Raw genomic sequence first — 17940 nt, forward strand, 5'->3', positions numbered from 1 at the left:
AGCCAGATATCACCACGCAAGGCTACGCGCTGCAATGTAGCGCGCATTGTATTCGCTAAGTAGTGTATTCCCCTGCTCTTCGAGAGTCTAGAACATGTTCCACGATTCTCTTGCATCTGTGTCTGCATGCTTGCGCATCCTATCATATTATTCACATTCTCCTGCGGCGTGCTCTCGTGGTTTGGCGACCCACTCCACTGCCTTGCCAAAAACCCAGTTATAGCCAGGGACGCCTAGTTACCGCGTCTTTAATAAGTCTACCCTTCCCAGCCCGCTGCCGGCAACAGCCAGACCAAGTGTCCAGATCTTCTCTTATGACGCTTCCAGCTACGTCATAGGTCGCGCCCCGCCAAAAAACCTGGCCTAATTGTGGTGGGGCCAGCAGGGATTCTAAGTCGAACCAAGAGCTTACTTATCGTTGGACGGACAAGCTCAACCACCGGACATACAGGGTAAGAAACCGGAAACGTCAAGCAAGCTGTGAATGTGAAGCAAGTGCAAGATAATGAATATCAATAATGGGTTGTGATACTTGACATTAGCTGCCGTCATCAGCTCCAGTCACAATGCTATTCCCACTGGTCTAATACAGCTCTATCAAACCGGAGCGGCTTCTATATTCGTAGGCCAACCATCAACCATTATATCTTCAGCCAAGTATCCAAAGTTATCATTCAGTTAATCAGGTCACCGACCTATCCATCTTTCTGTTGATTATTGTTTCTGACGCGCCTTCTCGATGCGCGCAAGCTCCTTGTCTATCCGCTTGAAGCTCCAGCTCTGCCAGAAGGAGGGGTCTAAAAACTTGTGTTAGTTGCAGGTTGACGCAGTATTGCTGCTAGATTGACTAACAAAGGAATGGTCTCAAATCTACAACAAGTTAGCATTTTCCGTCTTAATTTTCATATTGCGAATTATCTCAACGCACCAAAGCGGTTGTCATCAGGTGAATAATCGTTGCTAGACAGGATCAGTTTACATGCAGCGACGAGCGAGAGGGGAACTGGGAACGGACCAGTGCACTAGATCGAGGAAAAACACCAAGTTAGCTGGAAACTCAAGATACGAAAGCAAGAAAAAGTAATTTCATGTGTACGTACAAGCAGGCGTGAGGGTCGTGGCCTTGTGTCGCGTGATCGCACTGCTCACTGTTAGCAAGCTGCTTTTCTGCAGGCACTGTCGATCGGCGGCTCAAAGTGGCAACATACTATTTCACAAAGAAGAACTTGACCTTTTCGGCAATCTCTGCTGGATCGAGGCAGGGGTTCTCGTCGTTTGGTTCCTTGACTCGGTCTTTGCCCCAGACATGGACGAGATGCTGCCACATGGACAAGGGCCCCATCTTCCTTTCCTTGCGTAGGCGCCCTGGTTCTGTCAGAAGATCGTCACACGCTGTAAGCATAAAAGGAGTCATACCAAATATGGTCAGTTCAGCGTAGGTTATTCCCATGTCTGCTTCGTCTGACTGCACGTAGTCCTCCGTCACAGGCTCCAACTCGGCCGTGGGAGCGGCAGTGAGGAAGTCTTCCAGGCATGGTATGCCAAAGTTGACCTGGGCCCAGGAGATGAGGCCTCGAAGAGCTGCCTTGTCGATGGAGCCAATCGGATTGATATCTGCCGAGGAGCAATCATATTTTGTCATGTAACCTCGGAGCGCTAGAAGAGGGTCAGTCGCGTCGCGCTTCTTACGGCAAAGTGTTATGCTCACCCTCGCCAACATTGGCGCTGCCCAGGACCAGAAGACCTCCGCCAGTCAACTTGCGGGTTGTTGGGAGAATTTGAGCGAATTCGTAAGCAGTCTGTGATAAAATGTCAGTCAAGTCCACAGTCAAGGTTTCCGTGGTACCTTACCACCATACGGGTGCGGGCCTGAATGTTCTGAAGCATGAGATTTTCAGCTTCGGAGCCACCTTCAACTTTGAACTTTGCGTCAAATCCCAAAGACTGTTCGACTAGACTTTTCTGTGCATGATACACAGTGTCGATATCAAGATCGATATGGTAGCTTCCAATGGCCTCGGATAATTCTTTCGCACGCGTGCGCGTCTCGCGGGAGCTCTGCTTCGACATTCCCATGTACACGGTATGCAGAACGCGACGACACAATTCTTGGGCAGTTCGGGGAAGCTCATCCTGACCGAAAATCCGTTGGACGGTGGCAATTACCGGCTTGTTTTCGTCCTTGAGGGCAGACATAACGAGTCGGCACATTGAGAAAACAGAAATAGCTGATAGCAAGTGTCAGCATATCATTTGATGCTAAAGTTTACACAATCGGTCGCCGCTGAGTTTCGCTTACCCGTTGCGCAGGAGTCTAAGCCCCCAGACAGTGGCACGAGACTATAAATGGTCAGTCAGCGAACAAAGACAGACATATCCATGAGATGGCAAGACTTACTAGCCCCCTGATTTACTTCTTGTCAAGTAATCCCAAAGGTAACAGCCAGTGCACTGTGTCTAGATTAGTAGTCATTTGAGAGTATAGTCAGATTGGTACTGTACAAGTGCGATTTCCTCGTCGGCGGAGAAGAATTTCGGTTCCCGGGGCGGGGTTGGTCGGCGTTGAGGATACAAATCATCCTCATCGGGGCTAAGCTCAAACAATGTCTGTATCCTCTTGTATTTTAGAGTATTATGTGCGGCTTGCAACGCCCGAGAAATACTTGAGCGATAGGCACGGACTTCTTCCAGATCAACGGTTGCAGTAACGACGTCGACGTCATTCAGCGAGAACTGAGGACTTTGCGCAAGGACCTGGCCATTGCAGAGGATCATGGCCGACCCATCAAAATACAGCCTGTCGCCATCACCGCCTATAGATAGAATTTGTCAGAGACGAGAAGTAGACAGTGTCCTGTAGTAGGATACCGAACGAACCTGAGGCATTGGAGTAGATGTAGACACCTCCACACTTGCGAGTAGCTTCACCGATGAGCTTCAATCTAGTGTCTAATTTCTGCAAGCTGAAGTGGCTGGCGGAGCTATTGGTGATGATCTCGACGCCATCCAAAGTCATCGGAATATCTAGGTCGCTTGTTAGCGTTTATTCGGGGATAGTTGACAAGATGGCACGCACGAGGCGCGTTTGGCGTCCACATCTCCTCGCAGGTTTCGGCTCCGAAGCAGCTGTCGGGTGTGCTGATGACGCAATCACCAAAGGGCACATGGGTGCTTCCTTGCAGCTTTTGTAAAGCCTTGGGGAGGTGAAACTCCTCCCAGTATGTCGGTTGAACCCAGGGAGTAAAGTATCGCATTTCTCGGTAATCTATGACCTTGGGTTAGACTGACTAGTTATGTAGTCTGCCGACCAACACTAAATGCTTACTGCCGTCATTGGCCAAATCTGCGATAAGGTTAGCATTGCAAGTTTTCGTGACCGAGGCTGAGTATAAGAAGGGTCAAGGTAATATACTCACGCATCTTTGGGCGGATAAAGAGAATTTTGCCATCAAGGCAGATGACTCTGCAATTGTAGTTGACGCTGCGGTGGGTGACGGGGAGACCAATGTCGAGGAGGATACCGTGACACGTCTCATCTTCCAGAATCCGAGCCAGCATCTCCATAGAATGTAGATACAGGTCTGGCTCGAGAAAATGGTCATTGCAAGAATAGCCTGATATCTCTAATTCCTGTACCGATGGTGAGCAGAGTCATTTCACACGAATGGGAAAGGCACGGTTCATACTGGCCCAACGCGAAGTCTAGCACCAGCAGCTTTGGCCTGGTGAATGGACTGGATGATCCTGTCCGTATTACCCTAACAGGTGTCAGTTGTATTTGGCTCAATTGACTCATCAGGCGGATCAAACGGTACCTCGAAATCCAGGGCCCATTGCCTGAGCGAAGAGGCAGCAACGGTCACGAGCCGGCCCATGATTGTAAAATGTAAAACTCAGCGATTCTGCTTGATGCAAGGAGCTTAAGGGTAGAGGGAGGCTGTTGATCAAGCTGAGGTTGTGATGAAGTTGGGCGGAGCGAGCTCGGAGGAGTTTCGGTAATGTAATGGTTGTTGAAACTCAGCGCTCCCCACTTCCAGCGCCAGGCCACATTTTGGGTTGCTTTTGGAGACAAACTTTGAACCGGTTCAATCAACACCGTTTACACAATAAAATGAGATGAAATAAAATAGTTGATGTGTAGATGGTGAAATTCATCAATACATCTAGGTATACGTGATTTCATACGGTGTTTATCGAATTTGGAGTATCATTAATCACAAGCTACGTTCTTCCCCCAAGGTAAGCTACAGTACTACATGAGCTATGTACAATGCTTGACGGCTTGCCGTCCTTGCATGCACCCAAGTCTCGTCATTTAACGTCGTTCACATCATGACACCAGCCATCCATGCGTGCCCGAGACGCCTTCGACAACCCCTCACAGCTTGTAGAGCCGCGCCTGCACGCCGCGCCGCTGCGCCTCGGCCGCGATCTGCGCGTTCTTGCGCGCGTAGAAGACGCGCAGCCCCAGCGACACGGCCGTGACGAAGAGCAGGAAGCCCGCGTTTGTCCAGTGGCCGGTCGGGTATCCCTTTTCCTTCTCGCTCGCCTTGTAGATCCACACGCCGGGGATCTGGCCCAGCCCGCCGCCGATGCTGACGTTGAGCGCGATCGCAAGCCCGACGGCCGCCGTGCTCACGACGTTGGAGGTCAGCCAGCCGAGCAGCGGCGGGATGCACGCGAACGCGCCCGCCGTCGCCATGATCAGCCCGCCGTAGCGCGCCTTGTACGCGTCCGGCGGCAGCGCCGCCGACACGATGAAGCCGACGGCCCCGACGAGCGCGGCGCCCGCGGCGTGGTACCCGCGCGCGTTGAACCGGTCCGCCGACAGCGCAACCAGGATCTGACAGACTATATAAAAATCAAAAAGTCAGAGCTTGCAAAGCACACAACGGATGTTCTCCTCCGTAAGTCACTTACCGTATGCGACGACCCACGGCGGCACGGTCATCAGCTGCGCCGTTAGGTCACGGTACCCCAACCCGAGGGTGATGGACGGCGTGAACAGGCTGAGACTCGCAAAGGGCGGGCTGATGGCGAAGTAGATGGCGTAGTGCGCGTACAGGCGCCAGTCGGTCAGGGTCGCCTTGGCGTCCTGCCAGGTCATGCTCCGGTCGTGGCCCTTGCTGCCCTCGAGCCGCAGCCGGCCGACGGCCAGCACGCGCTCGGCGTCGGTCAGCCAGCCGGCCGTCTCTGGGTAGTCGGGCAGGAAGAAGAGCACCAGGAAGGAGGAGAGCACCGAGGGGATGCCCTCGATGATGAAGAGCCAGCGCCAGCCGGCGATGCCGGCCGCCTGGTTCATGTGGCCGATGCCGTAGGCGATGGCGCCGCCAAACTGCTCCCATATGATTAGAAAAAAATATCGCTCACCTGTGTTTTCTAGCGATTGAATGTAGTAGTTTGTGACTTACAGCACCCGCCAGCGTGGCTGAGGCGAGAATGAACGCAACCCTGCCAGCATTGTCAGCAGCTGTCCTCGCCACCGTCTTCCCTGCCTCCAAGGGATTTCCTCTTCCGTAACTTCCACTACTCACCTCACACTTCGCTCATTATGCCGGTACCAAAACGTCAAGTAGTAAATCAGGCCCGGGAACAGGCCAGCCTCGAACATGCCGAGCAGGAAGCGCACCGCTGTGACGCTTCCGAAGCTGCGCGCCGCGCCCAGGCACATGGTCATGGCGCCCCAGCAGAACATGAGGAAGGCGAGCCAGCGGCTGGGCCGCAGCTTCTTGAGCAGGATGTTGCTGGGCACCTCGAAGACGGCGTAGGCGACAAGGAAGACCATGAGGGCGATGACGAACTGGTAGTCGGACATGCCCGCCGAGTGCTGCATGTCGTCGCGCGTGGACGAGTTGAGCACCTTGGCGTTGCCGATGTTGGCGCGGTCGAGGAAGCACAGGAAGTAGATGCCGGCGCAGAGCGGCACGATGCGCGCGTCCTGCCGCCGCACGAGCCGGCGCTCCTCGGCGCTGGGCGGCGCGTCCGAGTCGGAGCCGGAGGTGTCATCGCGGGCGTCCTGGTTGGTTGGGGGGTTAGCAAGCTTTGCAGGGCATTTTGGGGTTCTAGACAGGTAGAGAGGGCGCCGGGTTGGGCATCTATTCTTCTTCGGGGCTCCTCTGCTACCTATCTCCGAGCATCAGCATCACGTACCTCGTTCGCGTTGACCTTTTCGACGTCGTCCGCCGGCGGCGACACAACAGCGTCCTCGATCTTGGACGACATGGCGTCTGGTTGGCAGCGTCGTTTTCTTGTCGTTCCGCAGAGGGGAGGACGAAATGTGCGGTGAGGAAAAGAGTAGATTTTTTTTCGTCCCTCCCCTCCCCTCCCTCTCCAGAAATTAATGAACCGTTGGGGACCCGCGCAAGCTAATATCCGGTGTCCGGCCCGACCAGGATGGTGAATGCGGGGAACGGTGCTGCTAGTCCCGGCTGACAGGTAGGGTAGCGGGCGCCTTGGATAATTGAGCCGCGGGTTTGAAAGTGTGCTGAGAAGTACGTAGATTACCAATGACTTCCGACACGTTGGTTACGCAGGTTTGTTGTCTGGCGGTATGAAAGTGGCAGCTTTAGAACGCGCTGGTCGCGGATAGAGGACGTGGTGATGCGGGCCAGTGGCTGAAAGCCAAATCTAATATAAGCATATCGAGCTCCGGTTTATGCCCGACGGGTAAATGGGCACAATTAAACAAAATCATTGAATTCAAAAAAAAACATCTTCATTTGCTCGAGTATCTTGACATGCCAACTATACAATAGTGACTGAACTGCCCTGGACTCGTCTACTTGTTGAACAGCTGGTAATGTGCTGGATATGGAGTACCTACAGCTTATATCTGCCAAGGTTTTCCGGTGACGAAACAGAATTCCTAATGCGCGCCGTAAAGAAAGCAGCACGTCAACTTAGAACAAAGCCTTTGAGATTCCCCAGCTCTATCAGAGTCTAAGATAAAACACGTACATCCTCCAGCGCCTGCCTCCCCTACTCCTCATCCTCTGCCTCATCTTCCGGCCAGACGGACCAGATGCCCACCATGACGAGCTTCAGCGCCGCCGCCGTCCACAAGGCGCCCTCGATGCCCACCGGCGAGTGCGCAAATACGCCCCCCGCCACCGCGCCCAGCAGCAGCAGCAGCGGAGCCGCCGCGCGCCTGTTCCTCTCCACATTGTCCCGACTGAACAGGCGCTGGTCGGAGAAGAGGTCGCAGTAGATGCTGGTGAGCACGACGCTGGTGAGCGCGTTGTGGCGGAGCGCGCGGCTGGCCACCGCCTGGCCGCTGGCCTGCAGGGAGACGAGCACGACCGGCAGCAGCACCGTCCAGCCGGCGTCCCCGTCGCCGGCCGGCGGCGGCGTCAGCGTCACCACGAGGGCGGCGAGCGCGGCGAGCGCCGTCTGCGCGAGGAAGGAGGCGCACAGCACCCAGCGGCGGGTGGCGCCAAAGGACCGCTGGAAGCGCGCGAAGAGCAGCGAGCCGACGCAGAAGGAGAGCAGCGACGCGCCGGAGCGGTAGAGCCGCGGGCTGATGGGCGGGTAGATGAGGGAGGCGATGCCGAGGGCGACGTAGACGGTGTTTCCTGAGGAGGTTTGTCAGTTGGGGGACAAGAGGGTGGTTGTGAAAGAAAAGGAAAGAAAAAATCGTGACGTTATGTGGCCTTGCTTACCGGTTTGCATGGAGACAAAGGCCCCCCATACTTGGGTCGAGGCACTGTCGAGAAGGCCGGTGACGACGTAGCAGAAGAGCAGCATGAGGTCGGCCCAGTCCCGCGTGACGTTGGATTTGAGTGTCCGACGGAGGCCGGCGAGGCCGGAGGCGCGCGGCGATGATGGCTTGCCGAGGAGCGGCTGGCGCTCGGCATCGGGGCCGGTGCGACGCGGGTCCGGGTGGTGCCCGTTGGCAGTACCGTAGAGGCCGGCCATTGTGTGCGAAGGTCAGGCTATCCGTACAGGTCCAACACGATGAAGATGGGGAGGATGGGATGGGGAGGGATGGGATGAGAAGAAATGAGAATTGGCGAGTGGGAGAGGTTTGTGGTTTGGAGTCGTCGGGGTGAGGTTGCAGCGAGCTTTGGGGCTAAATGGTGGTGGCGGCGGCAGCCGGTGCTGGGCCAACTGTGGGAAGCTGGTAGCAAGCAGGGGAGTATTAGCGACGATGTTGGGTAAAATGGGAATTTTCCCTGTGATGATGGGGTTGGTCTGGGTCTTTGCGGGAAATGGTTCGATTTTGGCAGTGGAAAGTGGTGTGAGTGTGGGAGAGCAAGGACGGGTATTAAAAGTCAAGGCAAGTCAAGGTGTTGGTGGGAGAGGCTGTCACTGGCGGCTTTACAACTGAGGTGCGGGTAACTGGATTGTGTTTGTTGTCCGCGAGATGAGGATAAGAGGCAAGCAGATTGCGCTGTCTACACAATGCAGATCAAGGTCGGTGTAGGAAAAGTATGTGGGAAATTCTCTCATCGAGCGGATGAATGACGGACATGTATAATGATGTGCTCGTACAGCAAGCAGCAAGCAAGTCGCAGCCTCATGTCTCTTTCTCTCTCTGCAGCAAGAAGCAGCGACAAGAAGCCGACTCCAAAAGGGAATCCACTGTCGCGGTAGCGGGATGCAGGGCTATACCCCACTATAGTTATAGGGCGTGTAGGGAAGGTCTGGCAGGTTGTGGGCGTGTGTTCCGGACTTGGCTCGGCATGGTATACGTGGTCTATAGAGCTGTTTCAAAGTCTAGATCTATATGCAGGGGTTTCTTGGAAGAGTTGGTTTATTCTCGATTTTTTTTTTTTTGCCCTCTGAGCAATGCGAGAGCGGTTTGTACGTAATAAGAGCGGCAAGACGTTTGGGCGGGTTGCAGTCGTCTCAGTGGGTTCATATTGCGCTGTCTCTCAGTGGATGCAATGCCTGTCCATCGCCAAGACCTCCTTGCGGCTGTTGGAAAAGCTGCTGCCGCTTTATCCATCCACGTCTGAGTCGTCCTAGGTCTGATCAATGATGCGACTCCCAAAACTCAACCGACAGCGCCGACGCCACCACCCACCACCACCCCAGTGCATTGATCCATCCATGCCGCGGCATTTCCCTTGCTTTGGGGCGCGAGGCTGAAAAGAAAAAAAAAGTTTCGAATTTCTTGATTTTTATTTTTCAGAGTTCCATTTTCCCCAGCTCCCTTCCCCGCCGGAGCTTCTTCTGTCCTCCGGCGCTACAGACTGCCCAACCACCACCACCAACACGGTGAATCCCGGTGCCGCCCTGCGCCTCTAATGCCTCTCACCTACGTCAAGCACAAGCACGCAACTCGCAACCAAGCCCAGATGGTGCCGACCCTGCCGCTCAAATGCCTCGCAACTAGGTCACCTCCGACACGCCTTCCGATTGTAGATAAAAAGCTTCATACCTCGTAGACTTGCCATTTTCTCCCTTGCATCTCCTTCATCTGTGACTGACTCTCTAGAATCCCCATCACCACCACCACCACCACCACTTACACCAACCACTCTCTCGTACAAGCAAGAGCTTGCTTGTCAATTACTTCCCCTTTGCCTCGAAGGCTTCATTTTACACCCCTTCTCTCCTTGTTTCTACATAGATTACACAAATGAAGCTCACCACCACGCAGCTGCTCCTCGCCGGCCTGGCCGCCGCCCTGCCGCACCGCGACAGCCCGCAGCAGCGCTTCCTCAACGGCCTCGCCCTGCCCGACAAGTTCGCCGCCGGCCGGCACCGCCCCTACACGCCGGGTCACCGCGATTCTCTCGACCGCTACGTCGACCCGGAGCAGGACTCGCTGGACCCGCTGCCCTGGCGCAACGGCGACGGCGCCAGCGTGCTCGGCCCCATCAACCGCGACCGCGCCCGGCAGAGCCCGGACATGGTGCGCCCGCCGAGCACCGACCACGGCAACGTCGCCAACATGCGCTGGAGCTTTACCGACTCGCACACGCGGATTGAGGTGGGTGATTTTACTGTTTGGAGGTTTTGCCTCGACTCGCTGATTGTCCAATAGGAAGGCGGATGGACGCGACAGACCACCGTCCGCGAACTGCCCACCAGCGTCGAGCTGGCCGGCGTCAACATGCGCCTCGACAAGGGCGTCATCCGCGAGCTGCACTGGCACAAGGAGGCCGAGTGGGCGTACGTGCTCGAGGGCAGCGTCCGCGTCACCGCGCTCGACTACGAGGGCGGCAACTTCATCGACGACCTGAACAAGGGCGACCTGTGGTACTTTCCCAGCGGCGTCCCGCACTCCCTGCAGGGGCTGGGCGAGAACGGCACCGAGTTTCTGCTCATCTTTGACGACGGCAGCTTCTCGGAGGAGTCTACCTTTATCCTGACCGACTGGCTGGGTACGCTTTCCCTCGCCGACACGCAAACACAACATTGGCACTGACGACTAGCACACACGCAGCCCACACCCCCAAGAGCGTCATTGCCGAAAACTTCCACCTCGCCCCCGAAGTCTTTGACCACCTCCCCAAGAGCGAAAAGTACATCTTCCAGGGCTCCCAGCCCGGCTCCCTCGACGCCGAGCGCCCGCGCGGCCGCAACGTCAAGACGTCCAAGTACCAGTTCACCCACCGGCTCCTCGACCAGCCCGCCAAGGAGACGTCGGGCGGCCACGTGCGCGTCGTCGACAGCACCAACTTCCCCATCTCGACGACCGTGTCCGCTGCGCACGCCGTCATCGAGCCCGGCGCGCTGCGCGAGATGCACTGGCACCCCGTCGCCGACGAGTGGTCCTACTTCATCCGCGGCCGCGCGCGCGTCACCATCTTCGCGGCCGAGGGCAGCGCGCGCACGTTCAACTACGTGGCCGGCGACGTGGGCATCGTGCCCAAGAACATGGGCCACTTTGTCGAGAACATTGGCGACGAGCCGCTGGAGATGCTGGAGATTTTCCGCGCGGACCGGTTCCGCGACTTTTCGCTGTTCCAGTGGATGGGGGAGACGCCGCAGAGGATGGTGCTGGACCACTTGTTCGCGGACGATGCGGAGGCCGGGGCCAAGTTTTGGGAGGCGGTACGGAACCCGAGCAAGGATGAGATCACGGACCCGACAAAGGAGCTGTCTCACGACGAGCACGAGGATGTTGATGACGAGGAGCTGTGAGCGAGGGGGGAGGCGAGCTGTGTTGTTTCTCGCCATGGTAGGCTGGCTTCTTGGTTTGGTTGGTTTTCGTCGCAGCTACATGTCGTCCGTCATGTTTCGACTAGTGTTTCATCGAAATACATTCTTTTCTGTATTAATTATTCCCATCTCCTGCCGTTTTCGAAACCATGGAGCTCTCAATGCATGCCAAGCCACCAATCGTAAATTAGATCTCCGCGCAATGCAGCATTACTAGGACTTATCGCCGCCCATCGACCGTCCGTTGTGGAGAGGTAGTATCAGTATGGGTATGTAGTATCCGGCGTATCTTTGCATTGGCGGGCCATTTATAGAAACGTGGTCATCGTTTCATGCGGGAGAATGGATGGTCTAGGTGGATGGATGGCTCGTAGATTATTCTCTGGCGAGGTGAGGAAATGGATGCCCTTTGGTAACGGAGTCACCAGACAGACAGACAGACAGACAGATAGACAGACAGACAGATAGACAGATAGACGGATAGACAGACAGACAGACAGACAGATAGACAGACAGACAGATAGACAGACAGACAGACAGACAGACAGACAGACAGACAGACAGACAGACAGACAGACAGACAGACAGACAGACAGACAGACAGACAGACAGACAGACAGACAGACAGACAGACAGACAGACAGACAGACAGACAGACAGACAGACAGACAGACAGACAGACAGACAGACAGACAGACAGACAGACAGACAGACAGACAGACAGACAGACAGACAGACAGACAGACAGACAGACAGACAGACAGACAGACAGACAGACAGACAGACAGACAGACAGACAGACAGACAGACAGACAGACAGACAGACAGACAGACAGACAGACAGACAGACAGACAGACAGACAGACAGACAGACAGACAGACAGACAGACAGACAGACAGACAGACAGACAGACAGACAGACAGACAGACAGACAGACAGACAGACAGACAGACAGACAGACAGACAGACAGACAGACAGACAGACAGACAGACAGACAGACAGACAGACAGACAGACAGACAGACAGACAGACAGACAGACAGACAGACAGACAGACAGACAGACAGACAGACAGACAGACAGACAGACAGACAGACACAAGGCTGGAGGATGATGGCTGGCTCCGAGTGTCTGCGTCACTGCCCACCGCCCACTGCCCGCGTCATGACACGTCAATACATTGGCAATCTATGCCGCCGCTGCTGCTACTGAAGCATGGTAGCGGAATGTCCGTGCCGAAGTTGGTCGCACAGCATCCGCGGGCTTTGGGTGGTCTTGATACAACTACCTATAACTGTCAACTAAGTTATGTATTAGAGCACGCTGCAGTGGGCACAAGGGATCGCAGGGCAGTACAGGGGCGCCGAGGGGCTGTGCGCAGAGATGTTTATGCTCGCTTGCTTTACAAACCGCAACTAGGGCCATCTTTTAGTTGGATAGACCCTCCTCTAATCCATCTCGATTTCATGCTTCAATGCCAATGCCGCAATGCCGCAATGCCGCAATGCCTTGAAGCTTTTAGTGCGGAAATCCAAATCGCTGGCGACAAGGGCATAGGGAACTTGGTAGGCTGCGGGGATGCTTGCTCCCAGGTTACGGATATGCATGCACCTTCAAAGGCCCTGTCGGGTATTGCACTGCTAACTTAGTTAATTCATACTACGGTCAGTGCTAGAGTGCCAGACAGAGAAATTTTTGTGCTTGGCATTTGCTATGGCGTATTGCGCGGCCAGGGATGGCAGGCAACACGTTGGCTTCATGTGGGAGGCAATCTATCATCAGCGCCATGCATGCATCCCTCTGATGCCAATTGGACAAGCCGCTCTCATCTGACCGTCTTTTCGCCATTCCAAATCCCCGGCCCAATAGCCAATTGGCCTCCAATGGGCCGTACTTGGTTGTAAATGAGACGGGGGTTGAATGATGCGGAATCGGCACTCGATGGCCAACATAAGACACTGACCAGGGCCGGTGTCGGAAGATAAAAATAAAGCAAGACAAGGCAGGTTAACCTGATTGTGGCGCCAATGATATGTAACTCTGCGTCGCGGCATCACAGAGTATCATTCCTGAGAGACAGGGCTAGGTAGTTAGGAGGGCATGTATCTGCCTACGCAAACAAACCTTTCTCTGGTCCTCTGGACACAGCCCGCTCGCATTAGCCTGGGTTATGCCCCCTCCTATCTGCAGGGATCGTCGGGATATAGAAAAGCAGCCCGGTAGAGGCGGCTTTCCTTAGACAAGGGCGGAGCTGGAGTGCGGCGTGGCTAGGCGCCACTACTACACATCACCATTTGTCCATCCAGGCACCCCCTGCTCGGTACCCTGTGGTAGAGAACTGACTTCTATGACGGGGGTACATGCACCAATAGAAATGAAAGAAAAAAATACAGGATGGATGACAGTAACAATGCCAGTTGGCAAATGGATCAAGTCAAACGTCTTGGCAGCCATCGTTAGGGTTCCAGTACAACAACTAGCGAATGGAACTCTAGATGACTCGTCTACTTCTTTTTATAGTAGATTGTTAATTTCTGAAATTAACTCTATTATATAGTAGTCGAAGTAGGCTTGTAGAGTAGCAGAGCTATTTATTGCCTGAAACTCTCGATGTACCCGGATGGTACTTTTACTTTTTGCTTCAGCGTACAAGTTGCTGATCCTGGGGCTTTTGACCACAGCATGGCACGGGGTGAGATGTCTCGATACCTACGGCGTGCTCCGCTGCTCGCTTCCCTTCCCTTGGTTCTTCTGATTCTCGGCGACTATCCAGGATCAAAATGCGGGGGAGGAGCCAAGGCGGGCGCTTCGAGGCTCTGGTGGCTTGTTCCATCAAGCCATCCATCCCCAGCCAGCCAGCCATCCTTGCCCCTCCTAGCCTCACTCACACTCGCGGTGGTGAAGAGAGAAGAAACAGTCCTTGTTTCCGGCGATTGATATCCCTTGTCCAAAGGCTTTTGGCGCAAAGGCCACGGCCTTTCTATTTCGTGGCGTGATCAAGTTGATTGGGACCCCGGACAAGTCTCGGCGTGTCTCCAATGTAGATATGTCTCTAACTTAGTTACTTCGTATTTGTACAGTAACCAGTAATTGACCGCCCTTGCCATCTCGTCTGCTCGCTCTCGCACTAACTTATAAGAAAAGGCTCGTACTTTTTTCTCCTTTGATTCTTTCCTGTTGCTTCCCGACAGCAAGGGCGTCACAGTTGCCGCACCCCTCAGAAAACAAGAGGAAAAAGTCCCCCGGCTAGCTGCTTGCTGGGCAAAAAGCTACCCAGTACTCTCACTCAATCAGTGCAGCTATGTATGCGTGCCTCACTCACCTCGCTCTGGCCGCAGAGCTCGGCTAACACGGCACACAACGTGCCCTGCCCAGACAATCGATGTAGCATTATAGCGCAAGTGGTGGTTATACTGCCGCCGTGCTTATCTCTCCTTCTCAGTCTCTCACTCGCAGATTCACCACCGCAAGGTCATGGTGCCGTCAATGCCGCGGCGGATGCAGGGCGAGACGATCCGAGCATGTCCATGTCCATGTCCATGTCCATGTCCATGTCCATGTCCTTGTCCATGTCGATGCATGATCGTCGTCGCTTGCCTCCACGGAGCCAGAAACTCCCATTGTTTCCCCCTTCTTAATTTACTGGGAACAGAGCAGGGCTCGGAATAAGTGCTGGTATCTGGGTTGGGGGTGTCTACAAAATGATCGACTAGTTAAAAATAAAGAGGGAAACAAGAATGGGCTTGATGACGCGCTACAACATCATTGGACAGCCGCGACAGGTGACTGCTTCCCCCGCCCGCCATGTTGTTGGTGGCGGTGGCGTGAATGAGTGTGTGTGTGTCGACGCCGCAAAGCCTGTAGTAGTTGGTACGGAGAGTTGAAGACGATGCGTTACTGCGAATTCCCGATTCTTTCCAATAAACTAGTAGTAGGTACTTCGCTTGGTCTATTGTACTTGGGGAACCGCCCGTGATTCGGCGCTCAGGAACCTGTCTCTCTCTCCCTGACTTACACTACCTTCGCCGCGCCTGCCGCATTGATTCATCGCCCTGCACCCTCGTCCCAGCCGAGAAGTAGAGCCGAGTGAAGGTGGTGTGTGAAGAAAGGAGCGAGAGTGTGTCCCGTCCCTGAATCCTCGCTCAGCAGCGCGCATCATGCCTGCCTCCCGTTTGGTGTTGATGGGGTGCGCGTGGCCAAAAATATCTACAAGCCCTTCCTTTGGGACTCGTCGATTTCCGTTGGCCTCAAACGTGTGCTGCTATGCCGTCGCCCCCCCCCCCCCCCCCCCCCCCGACTCAAGCCCGTCTCTATGACGGGCTACTACTTCCCCTCACACTCTCTGGCTCTCTCTATCTCGCTCGTACCGTTAGGACTTCTCCTTGTATAAAGTGGCCAGCATCCGTCGATGGTTTACTCTTTGTGACCCGTGATGTACCTGTTCCGTGATTAAAGTCGCCTCTACCAACACACTCGTCTCCATCTGCACCTTGACCCTTTTAAACATCCTTTCCCATATCAAGATTCGAGTGGACCTCGAACGATGAAGTACATCTCAAAGCTCCGCAACAACATCAGCGAGTCCTTCTGGACCGACCCGAACATAAACAGGGTCAAGAGCTGGGCTGACCCGATACGCCGCCGGCTTCCCTCGGCCACGGCGGAGTATCTCGCTGAAAAGCTTCCCGCCGCCCAATGGCTCCCGAATTACAACTTCAAATGGATCCTGAACGACATCATTGGTGGCATCACCATTGGGGTCATGCTCATTCCTCAGGGACTCGCGTATGCCAAGATTGCCAACATCCCCGTCGAGCATGGACTGTACTCTAGTTGGCTGCCATCGGCTCTCTACTTCTTTCTCGGCACCTCAAAGGGTAAGAGTAATCCCAACAAGAACGGATTCGGCTGGAGAGAAAGCCCGAATAGTCATAGTAACAAGATAACAGAAGTATCGTCCGGCCCTACGTCGATTCTGGGCCTCTTCACCGCCGAGGCCGTCGCCGACCTCTCCAAGCAGGGCTACGACCCGGCCAACATTGCCTCCGCCATGGCCTTTCTCGTCGGCGTCTACGCGCTGGCCATCGGCCTGCTGAAGCTCGGCTTCCTGCTCGACTTCGTGTCCGGCCCGGTCCTGACCGGCTGGATCTCCGCTGTAGCCTTTGTCATCGGCCTCGGCCAAGTCGGCTCCCTCATCGGCATCACCACCGGCTCCGGCACCGTCACCATCCTGCGCGACGTGCTCGGCCACCTCGACAAGATCAAGCCCCTCACCCTGTGCGTCGGCCTCACCGGCATCGCGATGCTGTACGCGCTGCAGTGGGTGGGTAGGGCCTGGAGCGGCAAGAACAGGTGGCTCAAGTTCCTGAGCACCAGCCGCGCCGTGGTGGTGCTCGTCGTCTACACCATCATATCATTCCTGGTGAACAAGGACCGCAAGGTCAAGGAGTACGCGTGGAGTGTCACTCAGGTCAACACAAAGGGCCTGCTGCCGCCCCAGGCCCATGACGGGTCGCTGGTCCAAAAGATGGCGTCGCGGTCGATCGCGCCGCTCATTGCCATGGCGGTGGAGCATCTCGGCGTGGCAAAGGCCTTTGGGCTGCGCAACAACTACAGCATCGACAAGAGCCAGGAGCTGGTTTTCCTGGGGACTTCCAACATTGCCAACAGCTTCTTCGGTGCCCAGACCTGTGGAGGTGCCATGTCGCGGACCGCGGTCAACTCAGAGTGCGGTGTCAAGAGCCCGGTCAACTTTCTCTTCACCGCAGGGTTCATCATCCTCACGCTCTATGAACTTGCGCCCGCCCTGTACTGGATTCCCAAGGCCACGCTTTCCGCTATCATTGTACGTCCTCATCTATTCGGTCTGGAGTGAGTGCGTTGCTAATGTAACCTAGATCATGGCCGTTGCCCACCTTGTTTCTTCCCCTCGACTATTTTACCGCTATTGGAGAATGTCGTCCATGGACTTTATCGCATCGATGCTTGGATTCTGGGTTACCCTGTTCACCACTACGGAGATTGGTCTTGCCGTCGCCGTCGCCTTCAGCATCGTCTACACTCTGATTCGCCTCGCCTTCCCCAAGTGGGTTGGACTATCTCACAGAGACACCGAGACTGTTCACTGGTCTCCGCCCAAGCACCATCGCCTGGTCGACGGCATCGACGTCCCGGCCGAGGCCTACCTGGTCCGGTTCACGGAAGACTTGCTGTTCCCCAACGCGGAGCGCGTCAAGAACGCCATCGTCGAGGCCGTCAAGGTCCAGTTTGAGCCGGCCAGCTCTGCTGCGCGCGACATCCTCTCCGCGGAAGGGTCCTGGAACGTGGCCAGCGCCAAGCGCATCGACAAGATCCGGCGCAGGACCAACGTCGTCCCGCTCAAGTGCGACCTTGTACCGCTGCGCCACGTCGTGCTCGACTTCACCATGGTCGGGTTCCTGGACGTCACGGGACTGCTCTCGCTGATTGAGCTGAAGATGGAGCTCAGACGCTACATTGGCGCGGATCTGCAGTTTAGGTTCGTCAACATGGTCGACGAGGTCTACGAGCGGTTCAGACGGTCCGAGTGGGAGTTTTCCCGACAGGGAGAGCAGAGGACGGGCGAGGCGGACACCATCTACAACTCGCTGGAGGCCGCCTTGTTCCATCACGACGGCGACGAGAAATCCGACAATGTCTCGGAAAAGGCTCTGGACGTGTGAGTGGGCTTCTGGGGGCTTCACCAGGCTGGTGGATGCAATCAGGGTCCCAAAGGCCAGCTGTGGCTGCATGGGCCACGCACCTACAATGTGGTTTCATTATGACTTGTGGCAGATTCGATATGCATT

At 55.4% G+C, this 17940-nt stretch overlaps 5 protein-coding genes across 5 annotated transcripts; 2 read left to right on the forward strand and 3 right to left on the reverse strand.

Moving 5' to 3' along the window:
- Nucleotides 1-714: 714 nt before the first annotated feature.
- ISF_05155 (glutamine-dependent NAD synthetase) lies at nucleotides 715-3875 on the reverse strand (the record flags this gene model as incomplete). Its single annotated transcript, XM_018848760.1, has 17 exons — nucleotides 715-797; nucleotides 853-870; nucleotides 929-960; nucleotides 1016-1049; nucleotides 1101-1141; nucleotides 1209-1656; nucleotides 1709-1799; nucleotides 1852-2228; nucleotides 2300-2340; nucleotides 2399-2451; nucleotides 2503-2813; nucleotides 2878-3024; nucleotides 3077-3265; nucleotides 3326-3343; nucleotides 3417-3630; nucleotides 3687-3758; nucleotides 3816-3875. 17 exons carry the CDS (start codon nucleotides 3873-3875, stop codon nucleotides 715-717), a joined length of 2229 nt encoding a protein of 742 aa, XP_018703896.1.
- A 503-nt stretch (nucleotides 3876-4378) lies between these two features.
- On the reverse strand, nucleotides 4379-6222 carry ISF_05156 (Major facilitator superfamily domain, general substrate transporter; the record flags this gene model as incomplete). The annotated part of the gene is made up of 5 exons (XM_018848761.1): nucleotides 4379-4851; nucleotides 4921-5335; nucleotides 5412-5451; nucleotides 5535-6016; nucleotides 6151-6222. 5 exons carry the CDS (start codon nucleotides 6220-6222, stop codon nucleotides 4379-4381), a joined length of 1482 nt encoding a protein of 493 aa, XP_018703897.1.
- A 756-nt stretch (nucleotides 6223-6978) lies between these two features.
- Nucleotides 6979-7914, reverse strand: ISF_05157 (DUF1275 domain protein; the record flags this gene model as incomplete). The annotated part of the gene is made up of 2 exons (XM_018848762.1): nucleotides 6979-7571; nucleotides 7659-7914. The coding sequence occupies 2 exons, from the start codon at nucleotides 7912-7914 to the stop codon at nucleotides 6979-6981; spliced, it is 849 nt and encodes a 282-aa protein (XP_018703898.1).
- Nucleotides 7915-9583: 1669 nt separating this feature from the next.
- Nucleotides 9584-11094, forward strand: ISF_05158 (oxalate decarboxylase oxdC; the record flags this gene model as incomplete). The annotated part of the gene is made up of 3 exons (XM_018848763.1): nucleotides 9584-9937; nucleotides 9992-10331; nucleotides 10394-11094. The coding sequence occupies 3 exons, from the start codon at nucleotides 9584-9586 to the stop codon at nucleotides 11092-11094; spliced, it is 1395 nt and encodes a 464-aa protein (XP_018703899.1).
- Nucleotides 11095-15656: 4562 nt separating this feature from the next.
- Nucleotides 15657-17814, forward strand: ISF_05159 (sulfate permease; the record flags this gene model as incomplete). The annotated part of the gene is made up of 2 exons (XM_018848764.1): nucleotides 15657-16958; nucleotides 17011-17814. 2 exons carry the CDS (start codon nucleotides 15657-15659, stop codon nucleotides 17812-17814), a joined length of 2106 nt encoding a protein of 701 aa, XP_018703900.1.
- Between the last annotated feature and the right edge of the window lie 126 nt (nucleotides 17815-17940).

The sequence above is a fragment of the Cordyceps fumosorosea genome, assembly GCF_001636725.1.
Source record: "Cordyceps fumosorosea ARSEF 2679 chromosome Unknown scaffold_12, whole genome shotgun sequence".
NCBI lineage: Eukaryota > Fungi > Ascomycota > Sordariomycetes > Hypocreales > Cordycipitaceae > Cordyceps > Cordyceps fumosorosea.